This window comes from Colletes latitarsis, chromosome 3, assembly GCF_051014445.1.
Source record: "Colletes latitarsis isolate SP2378_abdomen chromosome 3, iyColLati1, whole genome shotgun sequence".
In the NCBI taxonomy this organism is placed as follows: domain Eukaryota; kingdom Metazoa; phylum Arthropoda; class Insecta; order Hymenoptera; family Colletidae; genus Colletes; species Colletes latitarsis.
This window is the reverse complement of record NC_135136.1, coordinates 37,496,582-37,522,768: the sequence shown is the minus strand read 5'-3', so window position 1 is coordinate 37,522,768 and position 26,187 is coordinate 37,496,582. Positions and strand designations below refer to the sequence as shown.

Below are 26,187 nucleotides of genomic sequence, written 5' to 3'. Positions count from 1 at the left end.
GGAATTATAAAATAAAAATATTTTTTCATCATAAACAGATACTTTGGTATGAAACAAGTGTCTGTTTTTCACGATGAAAAAAAGAAAAGTATGTTTCGCGAAAAGATGTGAATTTCGAAATATTAATACGAGCTTAACATATATTGTATGGTAACAAAAGGTTATTGGTTTTTCGAGATGTCTGCCATTCATCTCGTAATGAAAATGCTCCTTGTTGTGCGAGTTACGATCACACAACGTTGGCAAGCCTGGTAATTGAGTATGTATTTCTATCCGTCGTCTGCATTAAAGGGCAAGTGACAGCTCGAGCTATATTGTTGACATTTGTATGAAAATTACGCTGCCGCGTCGTTCTTACGATAAAGTAATTTTTTAAACAATTAAGATTAAAATAAAAGTAAACGTTTCCTGTAATATAAATGGATCTGATCGAACGATATTCCTGAATCATGTATGCAAGAAGAAAATTCAGGATCAAATGATAATCGGTGTTAGAGGAGGTATAACGACATCGAGCTTAATAGATTTTAAATAGTTGGTGATGAAGCTTAAGTGATATTTATGAACTTTCTAGTTGTTCTACATTGTTTAGTATCGTTTAGTGGCTGTAATAATGATTGCTTACTGGAAAACTCTATTCAAGCATCGTCGTAAACGTTGTACTCGGCACTAGTATGTTTCCGACAGTGAACAATAAAGTGCATGTGTAAAAGTGAATCAATCCGTATGGCATTACGTGCAGTATCTACGACGTAATTTTTCGAAGAGAAACATTAATTTCTCTAATTAACGTTCATTCGATTTTCACAAAGATCTTAATATAACTTCGAAGATCATCGTTGAAAGTAAGTTTTAACACATTTCATATCATTTATGTTATAGAGATACGATTTCGACAAATGTTTTAAACTTTATTCGCTCATTCTTGATTATTTTCCCGTTATATGCTTGCACCATAGTCAACGATTTTTATTTTACGCAGTATATTAAAGGTGCAATATTTATCAATAATCAAATTATTTGCAAACGTTTTGGATTTGAAGTTTTAGTAACAATTTGCCAAATCGGTTTATAGAAAGATTCGAAGATTGTAATTAATTTTTCAACCTGTATTCGCGTACAAGGAAGATTATTTAGCAGTTGAATCTAGTGCGCAGAAAATTGGTGATTCATTGAGGCCGTTCGTATCGTTCAAAAACGTATGTAGTTTTGTGATAATTTGATATTTGTTTACAGTTAACGTTTTGCGTTAATTCCGTTGTCGTATACAAAGAATCGAAGCATCGTATTGTTCTTGCTTCGCGCCATTAATAAAGTTGACATTTTAAGAAGCACGCCAATGCGTCTCCTTGATTTTGTACGAAAAACAACGTTGTAGTTTAACACGTCACGCGTATTAACTATCCCTGACATTTTCGGTTCTATTTATAGCGTCGCCTTTAAGGGTGTCAATAGTATTCACATTAAGTTTCACGTTTATGATCGAAGTGAAATCTGACGATTGTTTTCGTGGATTAAGGGATTCGTTGCAATGGTGGTCCGTTGTCTGATTCGTTTGGTCGTCGATACTTTAAAGATAAGTTCCTCGGAGAATCGATCGTGGTTGCGAGTGGGATAATAGGAGGAACGTGATCGATTCGAATCGGTGAAATCGTAACTGGGAGTCTCCAAAAACAGTCAAGGAAAAAGAGGTTTCGGCATGACCTGTGGCGGCGGCAAGGACTCGTTGGTAACATCGGGCGGGGAGGAGGAGGCATGGAAGCTGAAGCTGGTCGGCAGTCTCACCATCAGGGGCTGCAGCTTACCCTGTCATCCCCGGGAATCCCCGGACTGGACGTTGTGAGAGCCTTGCATCAGGTTCGATTCTCAAATTAACACGTTGATCTTTAGATCACTTACATACAGCATACATTGTATATTCGTAGATGAAAGTATTGGAACGCTCACAACTATAACAATCAACTAATAAAATATACAGGGTGTTTGGCTACCCCTGGGAAACATTTTAATGGGAGATTCTAGAGGCCAAAATAAGACGAAAATCAAGAATGTCAATTTGTTGATTGAGGCTCCAGGAACGCTGAGGAAGTTATTGAAAAATTAAAATAAAAAATTTCAAATCATTCACGGAAAAATTATTTTCGGTTGCGGGGGTCAATTACAATCATTTTTGGTCATTAGACCTACCCCCGAAATCCTACCTACTTTCGAGAAAAAAATTCAATAAGTGGATACATTTTTCGTCAAAATTAAAAAATTTCGAATCGTATTGAAAAAATTATTTTCGGCTGCAGGGGTCAATTACAATCATTTTTGGTCATTAGATATACCCCCGAAATCCTACCTACTTTCGAGAAAAAAATTCGAGAATGTGAAATTTTTCGACAAAATTAAAAAATTTTAAATCGTTCTGGAAAAATTATTTTCGGTTGCGGGGGTCAATTACAATCATTTTTGGTAAATACACATACCCCCGAAATCCTACCCACTTTCGAGAAAAAAATTCAGTACGGGTGGAACTTTAAACGTTAATAACTGTTTAACGAAGCCTCCATCAACAAATTAGTATTCTTGATTTTCGTCTTATTTTGGCCTCTAGAATCTCCCATTAAAGTTTTTCCCAAGGGTGGCCGAACACCCCGTATAAAATAACCTGAAGCATTTGATATAATGACACATGTAACAAGGAATGGGTTCTAAATCTACGTAAATGAAATTAGAAAATAATTCAACGATATATGTATACCATTCTTTGACTATTTTGGCGGTATGCTTCAGCCCCAAACTAATACCGAGAAAGGGAGCAGGTGGTTGTACACCCTTATTCGAGCCATCGATTTCACGTAGACCGATGCTATTCATTTTCCGTCCCTTTTATCTCCCGGATCCCTTGACCTTGGATAATCTGTGGTACTGGTCTCTTTTATATGAGTCCAAGGCTGATAGGATCAAGGGGAACATATCATTTCTTATTAAAAAATTCAGACGCGCAACATTAAGTCGCTAAATAACCGAATTGTTGTGACTATCTATTAGTTTTGATAATGAGGGTTTTACAGTACTTTGCTTAAATCAGGATGATCATTCGCGTACGTTGTGTTTTTAACAATGTTACTCTGTTTAATTTTTCCAGACTGTGATATCATTACGCTCCGCGCTGGACTCCTCGCGGGAAGAACTTCGTCGTCTTAAGGAGAGCGTCGGTGATTTCTCTGGCGAGAGCTACGTTGACGTCGTCGAGAGGCTCGCTCTTGAGAATCACGTCCTTAGGCGAAAGATCCTAAGCAGGAACAGTGAGTTTTCTAGTGATGCTGCCACAAGTCCGCCGCCCCAGGCTCGTCTTTTTCCACTCGCAGTAGAGGACATCAAAGAGTGAGTCTCGAAACGTGTGTTCGCGAGCAATTAACTAGTTCCCTCGCGGATCTCGCTTTTTACCGTATGCACGATTTTAGTTCTTCTTTCAGTATACCATGGAGCATAGAACCACAGATCTATTTAAGATTTTTTTCATTGTAAAAGAGAAATTCAATTATCGAATTTTGAAGCACTTCGTATACTCGAAGAACCACATTTATTGGACGTATCAATCAACGCGTAAAAGTCGAATAACAATGGAGTAATTTAAGACATCTATCGTTAATATATCAATGGCCCTTTTACTATCGATTTTACTCGAAAATTATAGCGATGTTTATATAGACTTGTAACGCGTAATAACAGCAAATGCTTGTCTCGCGTGATTGTTAGAAGACACGATACGACATAATGTACCAGAAATATTAACGTTATAAAAAGTAGGGGAAAAGGTGATACCTGGTTCCGAAAAGACGATTCACCGATCGCTAGGCGAGTGTCACACTCGCGACCACATTTCGTCAGCTACCACTGCGCGACTTGATGGTCGAAGCCTTCGTGGCGTAGCGTTAATTAAAAGGAACGCGCACAGTTCTCGATGCACCTCTATTAATAACCGCGCGTAAACGCGGCGGCGTTCTCGGTGTCATTCTCACCCTGTAAACCGTATCAGTCTGTCAGGGCAAGCAGGCGCGCTCATGGACGCGTCAAGGGACAAAGTCGTCACGGACGACGTGTCGGAGGCGTCTAGGTCGGCCATCAGAACGCGTAGCGGCGAAAACAACAGTAGCAGCAACGAGAGCCTCGATTCCCAGTCTCGTGCGGCCGAAAAACCATCGAAGGGCCGCTCAAGACCGTCGTCCAGGGAGCAGAAGTCGAAGCGCGCGACGTCGAAGGACAACGCGGCCGATCTCGCGGATCAGGCGTCGAGCAAGATCGTTAAAAGCGCGTCCGTGGAAGGTGCTTCGACCTCGGTGGACGGACAGTCCAAGGATGCCGAGGGCGAGGACGCGAACGAAGCGCAGGGCGATCGTTTGGATATACCGGACAAGGATATGGAGGATCTGAGCCTGAAGTCCGTCTCCGATGGCGACAATTCGGTGTTCAGCGACAACCCGGACGCGCAAGTCACCCAGCAACAACAACGTCAGAATCAGTCGGCCGATCAGCCGAAGATAAACGATCAGTCCGAGAACGAGTCCGAGGAACTCGACGACATCGAGTTGATATTCACGACGGACGAGACTTGCCGCGACCTCGGCCTGCAGGAGGACCTCGTGTCGATAACGGAGACCGAATCCTGGCAGCAGACCCCGGCCACTGGCCAACCGGTGTTGCTCAAGTACACGAAGTCGGCCGAAGGGGAGGCTCTGGTGTGCAACGGCGAGAAGACCAGCTCCGTCGAGGAGGCGGTATCCTCGCAAAGTTCCAGCATCGATCGCGAGGAAAGCGTCGACAGATTCGACGAAAGCTCCAGCACGAGATTGAACAAAATGTGGTCGCAGTGCTCGGTGTTGGTCGAGACCGATATCAGCAAGTGCGGCGTGGTCGAGGAGCCGGAATACCCCACTAGACACGCGGTCAGGAGGAACACTTTGGCTGCACCGCCCACCGCTTACAGGTAATCATCATTTTTAAATTGAAAAAATCAATTTAATTTGGAATAGAACAACGAAATGGTAATTAATTGCTCCTTGGGAAAGGATGAATGTAAAGAGTGTAAAACTACAATTTCCGTTGCGTTTTACATTGTAAGGCTTTGTCGAGCAGCTTTTACTTACGCTCGTAATTCACTGAAAGAATAAAGTGCAATATAGAGGCTGCTTGAATAATTCAAAAAAATTATACATTCTGTAGAGCTCTTTATTCCGTGCTCGATGGAAGACTCTCACGCCAATATATGCATGTATTCGACGAAAGTACTTCAATTAGCTGCTGAGTACTTAACAGCTATGAAACAGTTTCACTTATTTCCAGACCTTTTTTTTTCAGTTAGCTCGACTCGCCCAGACGCGGAACATTCTAATTACTGATGCATACGTAAATGAAACAACGTTTTAATTGTGTTTCCTGTCCATTAATACGTACGCGTAGATAATAGAATTTCAAATCTTTTATCACCGATTTGAAACAAATTGCAAATGTAACTTCTAGTCGTTTGTCACGGCGTCTCTATAAATTGGACCATTAATGACGTTTCACCGATTTATTTAAGGAGTGCTTTCGAGAGTCTGGAGAACCAATTCGTCGTCGAATACGTTAAGAGGGTGACTATCGTCTTTTCAGGCCAATCATCCACCGGGAAGCTCTGGCAGGTAGTCGCCGGAAGAGTGCCGCTCCACTGAGGCCAGTGATGGACAGAATCAGTGGAGCGAGAAGAGAGTCTGGTGCCCAAACGGACATCTCTGCACTTCCGGCACATTGGCGTTCCGAGAGCTACCTTGCGCACAAAGTGGCTCACACGTTTACTACGTTGCCCAGCAAATTTGCCTTGCCGACCGGAGTCCCCGGAAGACTTAGACTCTCCGACAAGACGCGGGAAGCCAGAAGAGTGATGCTCTCGGACATCAGTTTTACCAGCATGGTACCAGAGTTGTCCAGAAGCGCCGATCACCTCTGCCACGATCCACACGCACAGGTAAGGCTCGAGTTGAGATCAGAATCGTCATAGCCCTCCAATAGTAGACGCAGTATTTTGACAAACTGATCAGCAGTCGTTGAATTTTTACGCAGGTAAACCGCGTTAAAATATTCAATGAATATGTAACAAATGGTTCTGGATCGATGGATTCATTTTCATCGTTCGTATAAAGGTATTAAGCGAAGATGTTCAGTCTTTGGAAGACCTTCGTCGTTATAGTCCAAAGTCGTTGGCACTTTGTCGAGTTTGAAGTTGTCTCTATTAGGTTTCATGAGTTCGAGATTGTCCATCGTCGAGTTCTACGTTCCTAGAGTTGTAATTATTGGGTCCCTCTGTCCCTGGGGTTGCCGGTGCCGAGCTATAGGAGTCGAAAATCAATACCATCGTGTCTGCCTAAAGGTGGCTGGTATCTGGTTTTACGACTTGTCGAAAGTTGACAGGATCGGTTCTTGTGAGACTACTGCCAGGATGATGACCTGTAAGTGAAAAGTCTAAACTTTGAGATCTTCGGACAGATTTATGGCAAACTTTTTCTCCTTAGCTTTCAATTCATCTAAGGGGTTGCGACATGGTAACAGGCTGAAAAATTAGGTAACCCAAGGTATTTGGATGCTTTTGTTGTAATTAATTTCGTAAATTATTACGAGTTATTGAGACGTGTAAAGTACAATTTACATTACATCGCAGGTGTTGAGTAACGGGTTGTGTATTTTAGCTATATTTATATGGACAATAAAGGTATGATTGAACGTTGCTCAACGAACCTACACATACCATGACGGTCACTGAAACGAAACGTCGGGGCGTAGGAATAAGGAAGTTGAATGAGACGTATACGTAACGATCGCTGTTTTTTTCTTTGAACTGACAGCATCACGATCAATTTCGTAACGGAAAATTTACGAGAAACCTTTTAATCGACATCGACGCGCGTTACATAACAGACAATTAAAGTCTGAACAGGACGACGCTTCTGCGTTACAATATTCTGATGCAAACACACGCGTTTTTAAATTCCAATACAAATATTCAATGTTAATGGATTACAGTTTGCGAATTAAACATTTTCATTCGTCGTTCGATAATAAAATTTCCTCGATTTTACACGAACGCTAGATCGAGGGAATTCTCACTATAGGAAACAGGTGCGAAACCTTTTAACAGATTCCCATGGGCATTACGCAAAAGACAATTAAAACGCGTGCACGAGCTTCGCAACGGACTATTGCGACGTAGTATGCTGCTTCTGAAACGTAAAACACCGTTCCGTTTGTGGAAATTAATACGATTCACTTTGGTGTTCGTCGTAAATTCGTCTCGTCAATTTTCATGGCTAATTGTTGTCTTTTTTACAATATCGTCAGCTCGAATCAGTGTAATTTCTTCCGTTATCGTTTTCGTTTCAGACTTGTTTCAGTTCGCGCGGCTGCAGCCTTCGTACACCCGACATGCATCGACGCGAATCGTTGGGTTCACCAGCAGGATTTTGGCCTCGTTGCAATCCCGGTACAGGATTCCCGAGTCCTTGCGACTGTCGCCTCTCCACCGATCTCTATTCCTCGCGTTACCGCGGCTCTTTGACTTCGATCCCATCGCCTGGGCTCGAAGTTGCCAGTGGACCGTCGCGAAGACACTCCTGGAGAGCGACCGCGGCATCCTTCGACACGTGGAGAGTTCCTACGGCAACGTCTACTCCGAGACCGACTTGGTCCTCTATGCCATCGTCGCCTACACACGTGCATCCGCCCACGACGTCCTCCAAGACTTCCAAAAACGTTCAGAAGAGAACACGATCGAAAGTCACCTTTCAAGGTAACGTTCTTTCTGCGATTCTTGTAAAATAAAATGAAAACCAGCACCTTCTCGACAAACGATCCTTGCCAACAAGACCTTATTACACCGTTATGACCTGTTTTTCTCCCCGCGAAAGACATATCCCCTCTAATTGGTTCGACCGATTACGGACGGAATCGTTGCTCGTAAATGTTCCTTGATTCAAGGCGGGGGTGGTTTTTGCTCGCAGAGTGCCCAATGACACGGGGCAGTTTACCGAACTTGCGTTCGGATTTGGTCGGCGGTGACAACAGTGGCGACTCCACCGAGTCGTTGATCGACGAGGCAGAGGATTATTTGCGACGTAGCATCGATTCGATGCTGACAGTCTCCAGTACCGGTGTCAGTTCGGATTACTGGAACAAGCAAACAGCCAGACGGAGACGTGCACGACGTTACTCCGAGCCTGATCTCATCCGTGACTGGCATCCACCTCAGGATGCTAGACCGTACCTGCCAAAGGTAAATTTAATCAACGGTTGCTACTCCTCTTCGTTAACGCTTCGTCTAAAATACACGAATCAACTAGAGAATATTAAAATTATACGCACAGTAGACATATATTACGAACATGCGAATAATGTTTGTTTTTGTACACGTGTATGGCATGTTAGAAGTATCGTGATTTTAACGAAGTTGCAAGTGTTCGGGAAATAATTTCTAACGATCAGATTTTAACAAGTGGTTGGAGAAATTCCAGCCACGTATCGTGTCTACTAACTTGGCCTGTGGCAATGTAAATGAAAACAAAGCGTAGAATAAAGATAGAGAATTTAGTGTTCTTACAGAATGAGATGTACGCTAAAATTAATTTATAATTTCTATCGTTTATTTTCGCAGATACCGAGGGACCTTAAACTGGATCACTTGGTGAAGGTTATATCGCCGGAAGGAAGGGTTCTTCAAGGACGAGTTAGATACGTGGGACCTGTACCAGGCCGTGAAGAAGCGCACGTAGGCGTGGAGTTACCATATCTAAATGGCTCCTCCGACGGCACTTTCCACGGTAGAAGATTCTTCGATTGGTAAGTCTTATATTTCCATTTCATCAATTGCAATCGTCTTAACCTTCGACCAGCTCTATTTGAACTTGTGCGAACCGTTTATTTCACAGTCGTGAAGTTTTAAACGTAAAAATTTAATCAGAAACCTTGTAGTTTGAGACTCCCCCTCGTCTAAGGATCAAGGCCTATTAAGTGTAATAGAAGGTATTCATTACACTTTGCTAGTTAATATATGGAAGACCGTTCACGCACGCAAACGTGTTAGGAATTGTTTCAAACACTGTCAGTGTCTCGCTAAACTCTGTTCGCTGTATGTCTGCACGACTGGTAAATCCCTGACGTTATAAATATGACTCGTTTGTCAAGTCACAGACTTCCGTGAAGCAGTCTTCATTGCTTCACTGGAACAATAACGAGGCCTTTTATCGAACGCGCGTCGGTCGCGTTTTCGCAGTTAGCAGTTCTCATTAATACAATGGCACTGTTGCGACTCTGCATTATTACTGCAGTGAACATAATGCTAGCGAAAATGTATCCTAAAAGCATGTCGTGAGTACTAAGGCGTCTCTCATAGACATCTATATCAGTAACTTTTCGCTTAAAACAGTAGACAATCTATTAAAATTCTTTTTAATGCGAGTAAACGTGACATAGTAATAAAAGAGGCACTAAAAAAAAAATACTGTGAAAAAACATGTGTGATATAAAGAATTTTTTTCTCGAAAGTACGTAGGATTTCGGGGGTATGTGTATTCACCAAAAATTATTGTAATTGACCCCTGCAACAGAAAATAATTTTTCCAGAACGATTTGAAATTTTTTAATTTTGTCGAAAAATTTCACATTCTCGAATTTTTTTCTCGAAAGTGGGTAGGATTTCGAGGATATGTCTAATGACAAAAAATGATTGTAATTGATACTTGTAACCGAAAATAATTTTTTCAGTACGATTTGAAATTTTTAAATTTAATTTTTTAATAACTTATTAACGAAGCCTCAGTCAAGAAATTGATATTCTTCTAACGCCCTGTATATTTGACGCATAACCGGTTTTTGGTTTCTTAATTTCGTATTTCGACGGCACGTAATGAAGTCGCGTTATTGTTTATCGAGCAGATTGTTTAGATTTCCGCTGTTCTGAAATAGAAACTGGTTTGTTATGCACGCGTGACTCGGCGATGCATTTGTTTACTGGTGTTTACGACTCGACGTTGGCGTCTTGGCAATGGTCCCTGTTCGTGAGATAAAGCGGCATCACGACTTCTACGGGGAGTTCTCAATTAAATTGGCGCCTTCAGCAGAAGGAAGCAGCCTTTTCCGAATCGGCCCGACGTATTTAATTTCGTAATTGCTTCGTGTTTTCGAGGTAATAGGCAGCGGTACGAGGTGCGTGACAAAAGCAATTCTGCTTGCGATAAACTCTCGTCTCGAAGTTGCGCATGCACCTGCATATGCATACGTATGCACGTGCAGCGTACAGGCGCGAATGTCGGGGTTACTTTCGTGGAAGAATGTAAAGTTTGCTGTGAACCCCGTTCGATAATTCTGTATTACTTTCAACAACTATTGTTTCGTAACCGCAGAAAACGTTTACTGGTTTATCTAGCTTCTGAAAGTCCTTTCGAGACTTACGAATCTTCAAAATAGCTCGATGCCCTTTCCCCATTTCGAGAAAATTAATTACGAAGTTTTCATTAAGTCATTATTTAATGGAAAGCAATACAAAATAGGTTACGCAAATATCTGCGTCTTTTAGAACGAGTTCAAGATTCTCGAGATCGTTGAAATTCTAGCGAGTTATAGAGAGTTGGATTACACACTTAGGTGCAACCATTTATTTGCAGTAAAGCAAACTTGCTACTGATAACTGTAAAGGTCAACTAAAGAAGTATAAAGTGGAAACGTGACTGCAATTACATTTTTATATATTCATGGGTGGATAACGTTGTAACAGTATAATCAAGTAACTAAACGCGACTGTTTTAGACCATGTAGGTACACTGTTATGTAAACTTGTTAAACATATTATAATTGTGTCTTCGATAACACTGATCAACAAACTGAACAATATTATATTATACAATAATTTGTATTCTTTACGAGTAAGTTGTCTTTCCATTTATTTATGTGTACTTAAATAAGAAATAATAAGAAAAAAAATTATGATAAAATAAAACACTTTTCAATATAGATGTTGTTAAATTCGGTTCTTATTCTTTGCTCGTTAAATTGAAATCTGTTTCAGTCATGCGTGTGAAGTGATGCTTAAATGAAATTGCACCTTTATCCGAGGCGTTTTACCATTCGACAGCACAATGAATAAGTAATGAGGACTATATTCGTGCCGTGGTTGTAGGTCGTTGAGACCCGACTTGCACGTTGCGCGTCTACAATGGCGTATGCAACTTCGATATAGACGATGCTGTATATTCAAACTAGAAATGCCTAGAGAAAAGACTGCCTGATTTCTACGTTATTCATAGCTAACCTTTTATAACGTGTTTACAATATCGTAATTAGAAATACATTAAAATTTAACGATGCTTTCCCGCAGTGTGAATTACGAGTCTCCGGTAAACGTACTTTTTGGCACTCGCAACTGTACAGTTTACGAACGAATCTAAAATTTCTATTCGTTGGTAACGAATAACATTAGCCCGACGATAGTTTAAACGAAACGTTCTCGCCTTATGTGCATGGTCGATAGCAAAGACTGTCGCATACATTATCGTGAGAAACCTCGTTCTGCGAGAGCCTTGGAAAATTGCTCCAAGTTTGGTTCGAAATGCTCGCGTGACGAATCGTCGTCCCTGGAAGTGCACCTCCTCAGATTTTGATCTCGCGTAAGCACCTATGCGTTAGTTTGAGACTTTGCGTGTAATTCTAGCCGTGGAAACACACTTGACGGGAAACTCTGAACGCGGTATCAACGGGCACTACACAGAGTTCAATCGTTGATAAGGCGTGTTTGAGAAGACATGCCTTCTTTCTTAACTCGAGCAATTTAAAGCGAAAAGATCGATTTTTCCAAATTATCAGACTAGAATACTCGAGTAGATTGCAGAAGAAGAGTGGCTTAGAAAATTAGGCTGCCGTTAAACCATCGAATTTCTTTCTCAATTACGTTTACAATCTGTTTCGCTCGCGTGCTTTGTTCCTGTTGCACGAAATTTTTCGAACGATCAGTTCTTGAAACGGAGCGTTAAAAATCCAAGTGCACGCTTTTAGACCCCGGTTACAAGGAAAATGCAAATGAGTTATAACCCGATGTAACGAGTTTCTGTTAGGTACAATGCACGTGTTACGTGGGTTTCGTTCGATTCTTCCGTGAAAGGCAAGCCGTAGTACCGAGTATCGTGCAACATTGATCTCTAACCGGTCATCAATTTTTTTCCGTTCTTAACTCGTAACTGCAACAGGGTTTGCAACAGAACACGATTTCCACCGCGACTGCCGATAGAGTTTCTCGCTTACTTTACTGCAGCTAGCTATATTATAACGATTATGGTCGTTTATTTGTTTCAGCGACCCTGATCGCGCGATTTTCGTACCCTTCAAGAAGGTGATCCTAGCGTGGTGCACCACTTGACCCGAACCATCGAACAACCTGACGACACCACGAATTCTGCTGTCTCAGTACACGATGTGAATTTAAACAGCGACGTGCACGCGCGCGATCTCCAATGATTTCAACTGATACGTGAAATCCCTTTGCATCGTAACGACCACGAATCAACGTTTGACCTGGACGAGGGTAAGTTCTTGCCGAAAGAGACGCTTCTAAAATTCCACGGATGTAAATCTCGAGAATCGTCGCGTTTCGATCGTAAATAACAATCCCTCGATTAACTAGGAACCGTAGCGATTCCCTTAGTCGATTCTGACCGTGCTGCGACCCTTGTTTAGACTTTGTTCGGTGTTTTCTCTTCTGCAGATCAGACGATATGTGATAAATTTTTCTATTAAGTTCTTCGATTGCATCCCATGAATTCATCGTTACGAATCTTTGAGGAGAATTTCAATCGAAACAGTTGGAAGCTCTGGATTGCTAAGTATCGCGAAGGATCGAGTATATTTTGTGTAACCGTAGCTATCAGTGTAGAACGTACTCTTACAAGTCCGGTTGCTGATCTCTGAGAACGATTTCCGTGTGAAAATGGATAATCAGTATTATTATACGATCGCGTTTATTGTTCGCGTAAAATGCACAAAACTGTATCGATGGATCTATCGCGATCGACTCGAAAATCTAGAGAGAGAGAGAAATGTTTTAAACAAAGTAGACGTAGTCGAAATCATACTGTTCCCTTTGTCGTCGCAACAGCAATGAAGGACTCGCTATTGTCATTTATCGATTTCTGTTTTTTTTTTCTTATTCCGTGAACAAACTTTGCCGACTGTTTTACAGTGTACACGTGTGATACATTCCAAAAAAAAAAATACGTATTCGATGGAACGGATAGTACGATAGGCATATACGAGACTATTTTTGTAACACTTTGAGATTATAAGGTTTACTTGAAGAAAGACGAGAAGCATGCCTCCGAAGCTGTTTTTTAATTGTGCCTGTAGAGCAAAAGATGGGTCTTAGTATTTCAGGTGACAACGGTTCGCGAACATATTTTCAGTTAAATTAAGAAAGAACGTGTGTATATATCTTCTAGCAGAGTTCAAACTAGATTCGAATAGGATGGAAACTACAGTTGGGAAGAAAATGTGGATCTCTAATATCTGAATATAATTTTTCCGAGATGAAATATTTTGTGTACGACAGATCTATATTTGATCGATATTGCGCGAGTGATTATTCATTGACGTTTTGTCTTTTTTAAAATATTTTTATGGCGTTTGTGATAATTTTATCGATAATCGTACAAAAAGCTGAAATCATTTGTATATATTTTGTATCATATTCTATTTATTTGTTTAGTTTTACGTCGGTATTAAACTATTAAAGACGCGTAGGAAGTTATTTGTATGAAATTGTCTTGTTTGGAAGGAACAATCGTTTTTTTCTCTTCCTTCCAAATTGAACAATTCTTCTATAAGAAACTTACCTCTACCTTTAATAGTCTAAATCATACGACTATGCAGAATGATTCTAGGAATTAGAACGGGTTATTTTCTAAGCGAAAATAATTCTTATCAATCTAAATTGACACTCCAAATTTTACGTATAAAAGTATTATGATTTTAGTCCATTCCAGTTCCTAAAATCACATCTACGATAAGATTTTCTATTACAATACTTTCTTGTAGATCTTTTACATACAGTTTATGTTGAACGTGTAACGTTTACCATAGTTTCTAGTTTTATTAACTCTTTGCTCGATCATTCTGAACGACATTCAATATAGAAGGAATATATGGCACACACCGAGCGTTACCGAAGTGACAATATCGATTCCTCGTTGCGACTCGAACTATACAGAGTCTTACCTCGTGATAACACCTCAGCAATGATAATCAAAACTATCGAGTATGGGTGCAGGTGTGTAAACGGGTTAGCGAGATTGCCGTGGCACAGAAATTCACGCACAGCCCAATTAAACTGTCTGTAATGGTGGGATCAAGTTCGATACTTAAACTGTAAACACGTGAATTAAAATCATTGTGCATCATTTTTATTCGTTACGACCAAGTTCGATTGTACTTGGTATTATTCAGTTGGCACTGAACACATGGTTTGATAATATACTTTTGATCACGGTAGAATAATGATAATCCATCGATCGTTAGTTATCGATATTTGACTTATACTCGACTAATACCTTATTAAACGTATACAATTTTCTGTACACACACATACAGTTTATAGTATATTCTATACCTTTTCTATACCGAGAAATACCGAGTGCAAGAATGTAAAACGATAGTCTGTCACTTGTGGTACAACTGCTAATTCTGACATATAATATTAATCGAGAACATCAAACGTGTGGAAACGTTCGTGAGTTTCGTTGGACTTGGATTATATTCGTCAATACTGCTATAGCGAAAAGCACCACTGCAGACATCTGCAAACCAAATGAAGTATTCTTATCCCTTTCAGCTATATTCCTTCAACCGTCTTTTCACTGTTACGTAAAGTGATTCTCAATGTATTCTTTGATCGATATCTTCTAGAATGGAAGAAATTATTTTAAAAATTATTCATACTATCAATTATCACTTAACTTTAAATTCGTTTTGGTAAATACTCTTCTTTCGAACACCTTGTCAGACGTGAAACAAGGCTACATAAAGAACACAAGTATCAGCATTATTCTGTTTACGATATACTTGATTCCATCATCACGGCAGAGGCAAAAGATTTTGTTTGCTCAAGGCTATCGATCGATCGACTTCCCTCGATTTAGAATAAAAGCTGATATGATAAATTTTAGGTCACGCAGTTTTCGATCGTCTAAAAATAAAATTTTACGAGTACTGGTCCGACAGGCAAAGTGTTAAGCATGATTAGCGTGATTTCCGATCAGTGGAAGTGACCTTTGAGGGCTAAAATCTTTTGTCTAAATTCAGCTGTCGCTGCAATTTTTCGATCAGACGCTAGGGAGTGTTAACCTAGATTACGTGTATTATAGGAAGGAAGAAAGGTCAGTTCCAGATTAATCCCTCGACGTATGAAAATTTAATATAAATTATTAAACGTAACACACTCTGCAAAATGTCTGATTCGATACGAGTCACATCTACTTAAAAAACTGATCTTTCTCCTTACGATACATCTGGCTCAAAAGAAACTTGTACGACTTCCGACGAAGAAGAGAAACAATTTCGAACGTTCCACCTGAAATTGATCCTATAGAAATTTTATAAGATGGTAAAAATTTTTACCATCTCTGGCACGTACAAGTTTTTTTGAGCCCACTGTACACGAATCTGCATTAAATATTTCGAAGAGAGGCTCGCGTAAAGAACGACGCTAGAGAGTAACGCGTTCGCAGTATAATAAAACAAAAGGGAATTCACACATTGGAGGCTGTACATGTACCGGTATGTTACCGTCGAGCAGAGTTTTAAGCATTCAAGAGGCTATACATCCTGTACAATTCGAACTGTGTATATCTTAATCGCTGTGCATCCGTGAAAGAACATATTTAAACGCGTGTATGTGTCCGTGTCTGTATAATCTGTGCAACATTTAAACGACATGACGCGTCGTGGTTCAAGAGTATACAGCATAATAATGGAGTTATAGTTAGGGTTAATCGATAGGTGTCTTCGTCTTAAGAGGTCGGAAACGTCGTTTAACACGTTGAGAAATTCAACGGCGGGGGTGTCGGTTTTGTTTCGCACGACTGGCTCGCGTGGCCACCGGTGTATCGCGTGTACTGTTCGGATTAAAGGAGATAAGACGTCGCAGATTTTGCGGGAATTTATCGCAAGACACGGCGCGTTCCCGAGAAACTCGCTGAAATCGTGCTCGAGAATAATTTTGTTTCGCTGGACGCGATTTGATTCCATAAGCATATGCCAAATAACCATCTGTGGAAAAGTATAGAAAAATATTTGAAATTAGATTTTTATTTCAACGTTTATCGTAGGGATCTTTAAATAAATGTCTCGACAAATTTCGCTTGAACTTTTCGACGACCTTCAAACTTTCAACGCGAATGTTTAAAAATGAATAGTTATTTTTATACTGTGACGCGATATTCTTGCCAGTATGCGATTCATTGTATATTCATAGAAGTTATGGAGCAACTCCTTGCCGACCGTTCGCGGTTGATTGTCATAATTTGAGGTAATAACGGTATTAGAATCAAGGACAGACGTCGCCCGTAATCTGCCATTAACGTCTCGTTTCCCAAGAAACTCAAGTTACTCAACTGGAATTGCATCCACTGTGAAAAACATGGAAAACTGTTGCTCTCGTGCGTAAGAAGGATGAATATCGTTAATCGACGTGAGAAATCGTCGACGATGAGTACTTCTTATGCACAGTGATTGGTGCTCGCATCTTTGTCTCATGACATGTCCCGAAATCTGGCTAATTCTTGTAAAATTCTCAAAACACTAGAAAGATTCTTTCGTTTGTAAGATCAAAGCGAAGATTCTTTGCCTTAATAATCCAACAACATACGTGTTTCAGTGTTTCAACATAAAAGTTCCACGTTTCGGGATTGTCACACATTGTTCACTCTGTGTTGATATTAATTACAGTTATATTTTGCAGTACAGATCTGTTAGAGCCTGTAGAATTAGCAAGAGTAACGATTGCATAGTAGTAACGATGGATAATAATTTTTATATTCGTATTGTTTTCGATTCCCATCTAAGAGAATCGGTTACAGGCGTTTAGCTGACTTTATCAAGCAGTTGTACCTGGACTACATTATTCGTTTGCGTAGACCGATTCAGTATCAACGAATTAAAAAACTACCTAATAATTTGCATCGAATAAGAATGAAATTAAAAAGTGAAACGTGCCTCTGTATCATTGAAATCGGTTAAAATGTCGAACAATTTTAGTTGTATTTTAAAAAATATATCAGTAAATTCGATCGGATTAAAATCACAGTCGAACAAGCATCAGCAAACGAAAATCAGATTTTCTCCAAGCACTTAAAAATACAATAACGCGAACATCGGTTAAAATATGTAAATTCGTGAGAACGACCGCGATACCATGTAGCTTTAACGTCAGTATTATTATCGTTTATTATCTTCGAAGCAAAAAGCCGTGCAATTAATTCCGTTCAATCTTTTCCCGCAACACCTGCCACGAGGCGCACGGTTCTAACGTCTAGCAGCAACTTCGTGGATAGCAAACATCTCGCGTGACTGGTAAATTTAGTTATGCTATACGAGGCGATACCATCTAACCGTACGTAATATCTTTTGTTCGGAGAAAAGATCAAAAAGTTCGAGAGAAGTTAACTCCTGCAACCTGCTTACATTTCAATCGCCTCGAGACTAGCGGAATCGCATACATTTTACGCCATTTTATGAGATAGTGATCTTTATGTTACCTCGTATAATGTTTCGGAGCAAATGAACGTTTGAAAGTTTAATTTTGATAAAAAAAATTAGATTACCGCTATATTAGGTTGTGTAATAAAAATTTTTCATAGTGTTCGGTTAACAAAATTTATGTATCACCGTATGAACTGTTGCTGAACTAATTTTTATTTGAAAAGTTAAGTGGCACCTTTGCATTTGCATATTTTATTTTGTTATTACGTTTAATTCAACTTTCTCGTAATCGAATTTTATCAAAGATACTCGCATACTTCCGTATCGGTGAATTCACACAAATGGACCAATGTTTCGATTACATTATGCATTTCGTACAAAACATGATCGAAGATCTTGACATTCCTCAGTTGATTGTACTTTCGAAATAAATTCATTGGCCTAATAACAACGATCGCTACAATAATAGTATTTTCTTGTTATTACAATGTTATATATTTATTAGGTCATCCCATGTATATCCCATTTGTATATTACAACACGATATTTAATTTTAAAAAATTCTAAAATTCCATGGTATATTAGAAATATTCTTTTAACACTAAACCTACCGACATTTCATGTATACCCATTCCTACCATGACCGGTCAAATGACCAGTAGTAATTGCTGAAACTTCTTTGGGTATGTGGTCAAAATAAATGTTAAAATAAACATAGAAGACAACATAAATAATGATAGTTGATATGCTCATCGGGTAGGGTATGAAATGCCCTTTAAAACGAGCGTTTGTATGAGTCGATAGCGTAATTAGTTCCGGAGATATGACGATTTTAATTTCAAGTCGATGCGGTGGATAGTTTCGGAGATAGGGTTTGTTTACGTTTCATTACGATCAATGAACTCGCGCGCGCGAAAATAGTAAACAGTGCGTAGTAAATTCTTGGAAATACTACGCCCGGAACTAGGTCACTCGGTCACGAGTCACGTACGAGACAAGGAGGTACGACGCGACGCGTCAGACGGAGACAGAGATAGTCGAATTAAAAAAATTACCTTTTACATAAATTGCGATATCTCGAAAACGGAAAGTCGGATCGACAAAATTCAAAAACCATTTTAAAGGGGAGGCTTTGCCGTTGCCAACAGTGGCTCAATTATTAATAAATCACCAATAGTTTCAGAACTGCACACATCTAAAATTTTATGATTTTTAATACGCGTTAATACGCTTCTGTACGACGGAGGCTGGAATGTTAAAAATTACCTTTTACATAAATTACGATATCTCGAAAACGGAAAGTCGGATCGACAAAATTCAAAAACCATTTTAAAGGGGAGGCTTTGTCGCTGCTAACGGTGGCTCAAAAATTAATAAAACACTAGTAGTTTCGGAACTGCACGCGTCTAAAATTCTAGTATTTTTAATACGCGCTAATAGAGTTCTAGTAGGTTTAGTGTTAAATTTTAGAACAAAATTCGGCACGAACTTAGGGGGTGACCTAATGTGATCGTTGCAGTTAGGTCCATGAAAGGATACACTTCGAAAATCGTTCGATAACGGAAACGATTGTCTTTATTTATAGTTGAAATACGATATATTTTTTTTACGCTCTCACTTTAACTAGAAACGTGTTTAATGATAAAAGTGGCATTTCGTTAAATAAACGCGTTTATTAACTATGATAAGTTTATACGATACTACGACAAACGACAATTTTGTTTGCGCGAATGAATTAGCTTGAAACGTCGAAGGAAAAGTTACAGAGAAATAATGTTAATGATGTGAGTAGAATTATACAGGGTGGTCTGAGAGGAAGCGTTAATACTTTGTCAGTGGGTTATAGAACTAATTATAAGCGAAACATGTTATATCAACGTAAGTCTGATCTTTGACGCATGGATTGACAAATAACGAAGAACAAATTTCTAGGTGTACAGAAATTGTACTAAAATTTCTTCGAAGTGATTATTTATTTTGAGTAATATATCGTACTATATACAATAATTTCTCTAAAATAAATTAAGTCGTAGACCACGGTGATCTACGAAAAATGATTTTACACATTTCCTATATTCGATCGAAAGAATATCGTTGAATGAAATTGCAAGGCGATTATACAGTACGATATAATTATCCTAATTGTCCTATCTTCGGTTTCGGTTGAAAATACAAAAGAGTTCTCGTCGATGTATGCGACCTAGCAACGTGTACACGCTGACTTAAGATTAGCTAGCAAGTAAGCTACGTGTGATTTGTGTGAAATTAACGAACGAACAAAGGATATTTTTCTCTCGGTAAATCGCTGGCTGCGGTGTGTGTTTATTGAATGCGCGAGTATCAAAAGCGACGAACGACGTTTTCTCTCGACGGAAAAATTCTCGCTGTTGCGAAAGCATGGGTGGTTTCTGCGTGTAAAGCAAAAGGCAAAAGGCTATTGGTTCTCGATCGTGTATAAATGCATGCATAGGTATAACTAAGGAGAGCACACTTACAACAGAATTATACGCGTATAAGCAACAAACGACATAGGGAGTAACGTTGATCGGTGTTAATCCCAATAATAATTACTGTTACGTTTAAGTGTTTCGGTGTGACAGCTAAACAGATATGGGTCAAAACTAAAAAACAGATACGATGAAAATTTTATTATCCTCTTCACGCTCTCGTACGAAGGATCTCTCCTTTTACTTTTATCACCAAACCTTCGACAAGATGCGAACGATATTTTAATAATACAGATAGGATAAACAAAGTAATATACGGGGTGTTCTTGAAACGAGATATCCAAGTTATTGTGTAGTTATTATTGTAATTTTTCTATCGATTTTTCATTTAATTTCCAAAGTCGTTGACTATGTACAACTACTCATAGTTCAAATTAAAGTGGACATAAACAACAGATCTTTGCGTTATTAAGATGACGTTTCTAAAGTTTGACGCCTCGTTTTAGTAGCACCCTGTAAATATAATATTTTCTACACGCAAGTACAATATTTTATTTTAACTAATAGTATTTCCGTAGCAAAGAATAGGATAAGAAATCGATCGATATCGTGTTAGTTTAATTTAAAAGTATTCGTTTCTTTCGCATAGAATATTTATATATGTATATATAATACATGTATGTAATTAAATTTATAATAGCTTAGGGACATTCAAATGAACCTTATGTACAAATTGTTTCGACATTCGATTGTGATAACGTCAAAGGGATTCCAAAGAATTGCCCTGCCTAATTGCACGCAGAGTTATATTTATATTCGCAGACTGTACAATTCACTCGCGATACTATACAGGGTGTTCGATCACCCTTGGGGAAAATTGTAATGGGAGATTCTAGAGGTCAAAATAGGACAAAAATCAAGAATACCAATTTGTTGATGGAGGCCCCGTTAAAAAGTTATTAACGTTTAAAGTTCCGTCCGTACTGAATTTTTTTCTAGAAAGTGGGTAGGAATTCAGGGGTATGTCTATTGACCAAAAATGATTGTAATTGACCCCCGGAACCAAAAATAATTTTTTTAGTATGATTTGAAATTTTTTAATTTAATTTTTTAATAACTTTTTAATGAAGCCTCCGTCAACAAATTAGTATTCTAGATTTTCGTCTTATTTTATCCTCGAGGATCTCCCATTAATATTTTTCCCAGGGGTGGCCGAACACGCTGCATATCTTTTACGCTATGATGCTCCTAAGTTCCTAAAGTGTTTTTCGTAATAAAAAAAAACCATAAAAATAAAAAAAAAAGAAGGAAGAATGGAACACTTGCACGCGTTTCGTATTTCGGTCTTAGCGACAGAACGACGATTTCTGGGTCCATTTTGACCAGAATCTAGATTTTATTATTTCATGTTCCTGTACAATTATTGTTAGAAAAAGCCAGAACCTCATGATTCCAAAATACACAGTTTCCATTGGTCAAAATGGACCTGATGAGGGTTAATTGCGTTAAAACAGGATGTGCCATCTTTCATCCTGATGTTGATTTTCAGAATTTCAACGAACGTGAAAAGAACGAGTGGGAATCGCGCTAACAATCGAAGTGAAGAGCGTGACGAGGATAATAACGAACGTTCGATCGATCCTATCGTTTCTCACCGTTTGTCGATGTGAGATGGCTACGATGTAGGTACTTAAAGATTCGTGATTCGTGATTCGTGATTCGCGAAAATTCGTTGGCTCGTTAAATTAATTGCGTGTCGGATTGGAATGATGCTCGCCTCGACGAGATTGTTATCGTTGTACCTAAAACTAATAGATATTACCGTAAAGAGACGCATTATCGTTCTCTCGCTATTTATTGTATTGTAACGGTGGGTATGATGATATACCGAGAAATAAAACTATTATTACTCTAAATAAATGTTGCTCGATGCCACGTGGAAGCTTCCCCCGCTGTGTACATCCTTGTCTGCCTTCTTTTACAATTTTGCTCCCACCTACACGTTAGGAACAAAATGCTCAAAATGGCGAGTCGTGTGATTTATGCTTGTTTTTATTGTAACAATAATTACAAACGGATACAACGCTGTAACAGAGTTTGAAATATAACAACATACTTGTTCGAGCACGCAATGTTTTGCGTGTTCCCTATTTCTCTTAACAATGCCTGACGCGAAGCTCGTTAAATTTCAATTAACGAGAACTCGCGCGCCTCTCGCTCGGAACAGTTTCAAATTATTACATTAATCGGTATCGTTGCACGTCGATTGGCTACGACGACAAGAAATCGAAAAGTCAAGTCAGCAAAACTTCCAGGAATATCGATCAGAAACAAAGTGATATTCCATCGTAACTATGTTTAAAATATTGCTTAAAATTCTAGTAAAAAATTCGGCACTTATGGAATGATTTCGACACATGTGTAAGATCAAGTCTAACAAACAATATTAAAGAAACATGGAGGTGTGCCAATAGATCTCTTCGATGCTCATGTATGGTCTGCTATGACGTGGCCCACAAATTTACGCACTTTCGACGAATATACAGTTAGGGTGTGTTACGAAATTCAGCAACCCCTCACGTTTTTGCCCAGTGACCTCCATAACGTATAAACCTCAATTGAAACGAGAAGGGGTGGCAACCCCAACGGTTACTTTCAGCGCGGCAGAACCGTCGACAAGTCTGAATTTGTTGGGCATAGAACTCTCGTCAGCAGGATCGATCGCGACGTGCACCGACGCTTCGTATCCCTCGGGACAATTAATGATGCGCCGGATAATCAGCGTACCAGCTGAAAGCCCCGTTAGAGCCAGTGTATCCGCCGAAATCCACGTAATCCAAAATGGGCGAGGTCGACCTCTCGGAGCGCAGATTCTCCGGATCCTCCTGGTGAATACTAGAAACTGCTATGGGCACGTGAGTCTCGATTTGTCGAGCGATTCTGGGAGCGGTAGGTGCGATCGGGCTCAGCTCGATCACGTCGAACCCGTCCACAGGTATAGCAATGTAACGACGCCCGGCCAAAGCACCGTAAACGCCGCACAAAAGAATCAACGTTGTAGTCTGAAATAGCGCAATCGGTGATTTAACGCATCGTTGATGTGCAAAATCAAGCATGCGAGGGGCCAACGAGGCCTTCACACCTCAGAAATTAGTTCATTACCGCGCGACGTCGTAAACGTGTGGGATTCTTGGATAGGCGTGCGTGTCATGGCCGTTCGTATCTGTCCGTCGCGACGTTAAGCATTTAAAGGTGGCCAGTTTCTACATTTAAACACGACAACATCGATGACATCGATCCTCCCCCGCGTCACGAAACCTAATTTTTCACGATTGTGTACTTTGCTAGATTTAACGAAATCCTAGAACTTCGTCTGCTAAATTTTGTGAGACCATCGGATTCAAATATACAAGGCAAAGAAAGAGGAGAATGATCACCCTTCTATTTTCCTATCGAATGTTTGACATAACTATTGCTTTTGATATCTTCGAATTACAGAACACGTCATAAAATGCAATTTTTTACAGATACTCGGAAGGAAAATTCCAACATCATGGACGACGACAACGAAATTGAGGGGACGGTTTATTCAGATGTATAATTTGATTTCTTTTTATTTTAAGGTAATGATACACGGCAGATTCTAACGAGGCTCTCGAAGCAGGGATATATAATTATTTAATATCAGGCTTGGGAGATACGTCAAAAAGGTCAAGGTAACGGAACGCAGTTACTGAGAACCACCCTTGAACAAACTTAACGGGGAGATTCTAATTACGTCTCCTACTATTTATTTACAGCGCATTTGCATTTAAATGGTGCAGAAATTTCAGACGATGCTAACATTAGAAGAATGTAGTTTTTGGAAATAGTTTGTTCTTGTAATTATGTACAGAAAATTATATTCCCATTGTCGTTTTATCGTTCGTTAAATCGATTATGCATGTTTCACTGGTTATTAGTTATTTTACGACGAACCAATTAACTGGTGTTTAAAATTTAAAAGCATCGGCGTAACGCGAACAACTTCATCCGGTGATTAGCTGTTTAGCTAATGGAACCAATTAGACCGTGTCCTATTGTTACGAAAGAGTCACTTAGTAGACGTCTTCGTTTTATTATCTCTTTCGCGGTTAAAATAATACTGAGACAAATATATTACAATAGTTTCTTGTAAATAGTGTACAGACTCTCGTCTTTCTGTTCTTAGGCGTGAAACAAGAATCAAAACAAGACAAATTATAATAATTACGAGGACTTTGTTAATAATCAAATTTTAATGGGGGATTCTAGAGACAAAACTAAGACGAAAATCAAGAATACCAATTTGTTGATGGAGGCTTCGTTAAAAAATTATTAACGTTTAAAGTTCCACCCCTACTGAATTTTTTTTTCGAAAATGCGCAAGATTTCGTGGGTATATCTATTCACCAAAAATTATTGTAATTGACCCCCGCAACCGAAAATAATTTTTCCAGAATGATTTGAAACGTTTCAATTTTCATGGTAACAGACAGTTATGATCAGACATTATACTTTCAGTAATGAATTTTTTTCTCGAAAATGGTTAGGATTTTGGGGGTATGTCTATTGACCAAAAATGATTGTAATTGACCCCCGCAACCGAAAATAATTTTTCCAGAACGATTTTAAATTTTTAAATTTAATTTTTTAATAACTTTTTAACGAAGAATCCCCCATTAAAATTTTTCCCAAGAGTGGCCGAACACCTTGTATAAAGAGCAGTGAATCAGTGAATCATTTTGCTGATATTAATAAGTTGCCTTGATAAAATTATTGATAAACTACCTTAGTGTCTACATCTATTTTTATATTCCGTGGTAAAAGTTTCTACGAGATTCTGTTTCCGCTAGATTTTTTAAAAATGAAATCTATTAGTTTGCTGTTGTTTCGATACGTGTAAGACGGCTCGAATGAGTCGTGAAACTACGAAAATTAGAAGAAAGTTTACCAAATTATTCATCGTCGGTTTGCACGCTGTTGTCGGTAGTTTGAACAATCGTCGTACTGATGAACGTGGGCCGTCTTTGCGTCGTTTTATACGGTTTCGCTTGGCCGCAGCTTTCTCGTCTTTCCCGATCGCCGAGCACCGCGACAGCAATTACTCTCGGTACTTCTTTACTCGGTATTTACCCTATTCCAGACCAATTGTCGTGTCGCGATGCTGGCACGACCGCGAGATGCAAAACTATCGAGGGTTGTTTTCTTTCTATTCGTTTATCGAGTCGCGATAACACAAGTCGTGATTTTTTAGTTGATAGAGTCATTAGTCTTTATTTTGTTTTCAAAACGAAAGTATGATAATGACTCTTACTGTTGAGCGTTAAATAAAAAACTTAATACTTTCGCTAACGTCGGAGAAACGCCATTACGAATCCAAGTTAAATGTCTGTCATCGTTTAAACTTGATTTTGCAGTGACTTGTCCAATGTAAAATTACATACCGAGATTAGTCTCTGAATCGCGCCTGACGGCAAGAACTACATCCACTTACAGAAAATTGATAATACCGTTGTTTGTCGGGCGAGCAAGTGTCTACCTACCGTTCCAGTGCAGTAACTTCCAATATCGTTCCTTTCTTCTCCTCCATCTCTGAGAGGGCTTTGTCCTCTGTTTTTTGCTGTTGTCCGATGGACTCGGACTTTTACCCATCGACAAGAAGCTCCGAAAAATCGTTCGCCTTGAGTCGCGATTCCGTAATCCGAGAAAGCAGCAGAACGGATCCATTGAAAGGAAACGACGATTTAGGGTTCCATTAGTCAGCGACAGGACTGATACGGCGATGTATAAAAATAATTTTTTACAAAATGATACTGCATCGTTTGGTATCGATATTAGTCCTATCGTTAATCGTAGACTAGTCGAATGTTAAATTTATTCGCAAAGAATCTTATTTCTGTTCGTGTACAATTTATTTGTCGATCAGATACGAGACCCTTTGTAACCCTTCCGGTGCTGAGGTTTAACA

General features: G+C 39.3%; 2 protein-coding genes across 6 annotated transcripts; one reads left to right on the top strand and one right to left on the bottom strand.

Annotated features, from left to right (window-relative positions):
- The first annotated feature begins 198 nt into the window (after nucleotides 1-198).
- On the top strand, nucleotides 199-23,849 carry LOC143340437 (uncharacterized). Of its 5 annotated transcripts, none has more exons than XR_013079439.1 (10): nucleotides 199-845; nucleotides 1,520-1,857; nucleotides 3,134-3,372; nucleotides 4,028-4,975; nucleotides 5,641-5,992; nucleotides 7,402-7,807; nucleotides 8,019-8,290; nucleotides 8,669-8,853; nucleotides 12,358-12,586; nucleotides 23,822-23,849. XR_013079439.1 is itself a non-coding variant. In XM_076762372.1 (10 exons), exons 3-10 carry the CDS (start codon nucleotides 1,756-1,758, stop codon nucleotides 12,419-12,421), a joined length of 2,568 nt encoding a protein of 855 aa, XP_076618487.1. In that variant the 5' UTR covers nucleotides 199-500; nucleotides 593-845; nucleotides 1,520-1,755; the 3' UTR covers nucleotides 12,422-22,145. The 5 variants fall into 5 exon arrangements, 4 of the variants coding, with proteins under 4 accessions (XP_076618487.1, XP_076618486.1, XP_076618488.1 ...); XM_076762372.1 differs by lacking the exon at nucleotides 23,822-23,849 and having other exon boundaries at nucleotides 199-500; nucleotides 593-845; nucleotides 12,358-22,145; XM_076762371.1 differs by lacking the exon at nucleotides 23,822-23,849 and having other exon boundaries at nucleotides 1,577-1,857; nucleotides 12,358-22,145.
- LOC143340441 (uncharacterized) lies at nucleotides 20,796-25,752 on the bottom strand. Its single transcript, XM_076762387.1, has 2 exons — nucleotides 25,171-25,752; nucleotides 20,796-23,260 (listed from the first exon to the last, which is right to left on the bottom strand). Exons 1-2 carry the CDS (start codon nucleotides 25,180-25,182, stop codon nucleotides 22,958-22,960), a joined length of 315 nt encoding a protein of 104 aa, XP_076618502.1. The 5' UTR covers nucleotides 25,183-25,752; the 3' UTR covers nucleotides 20,796-22,957.
- Nucleotides 25,753-26,187: the final 435 nt, after the last annotated feature.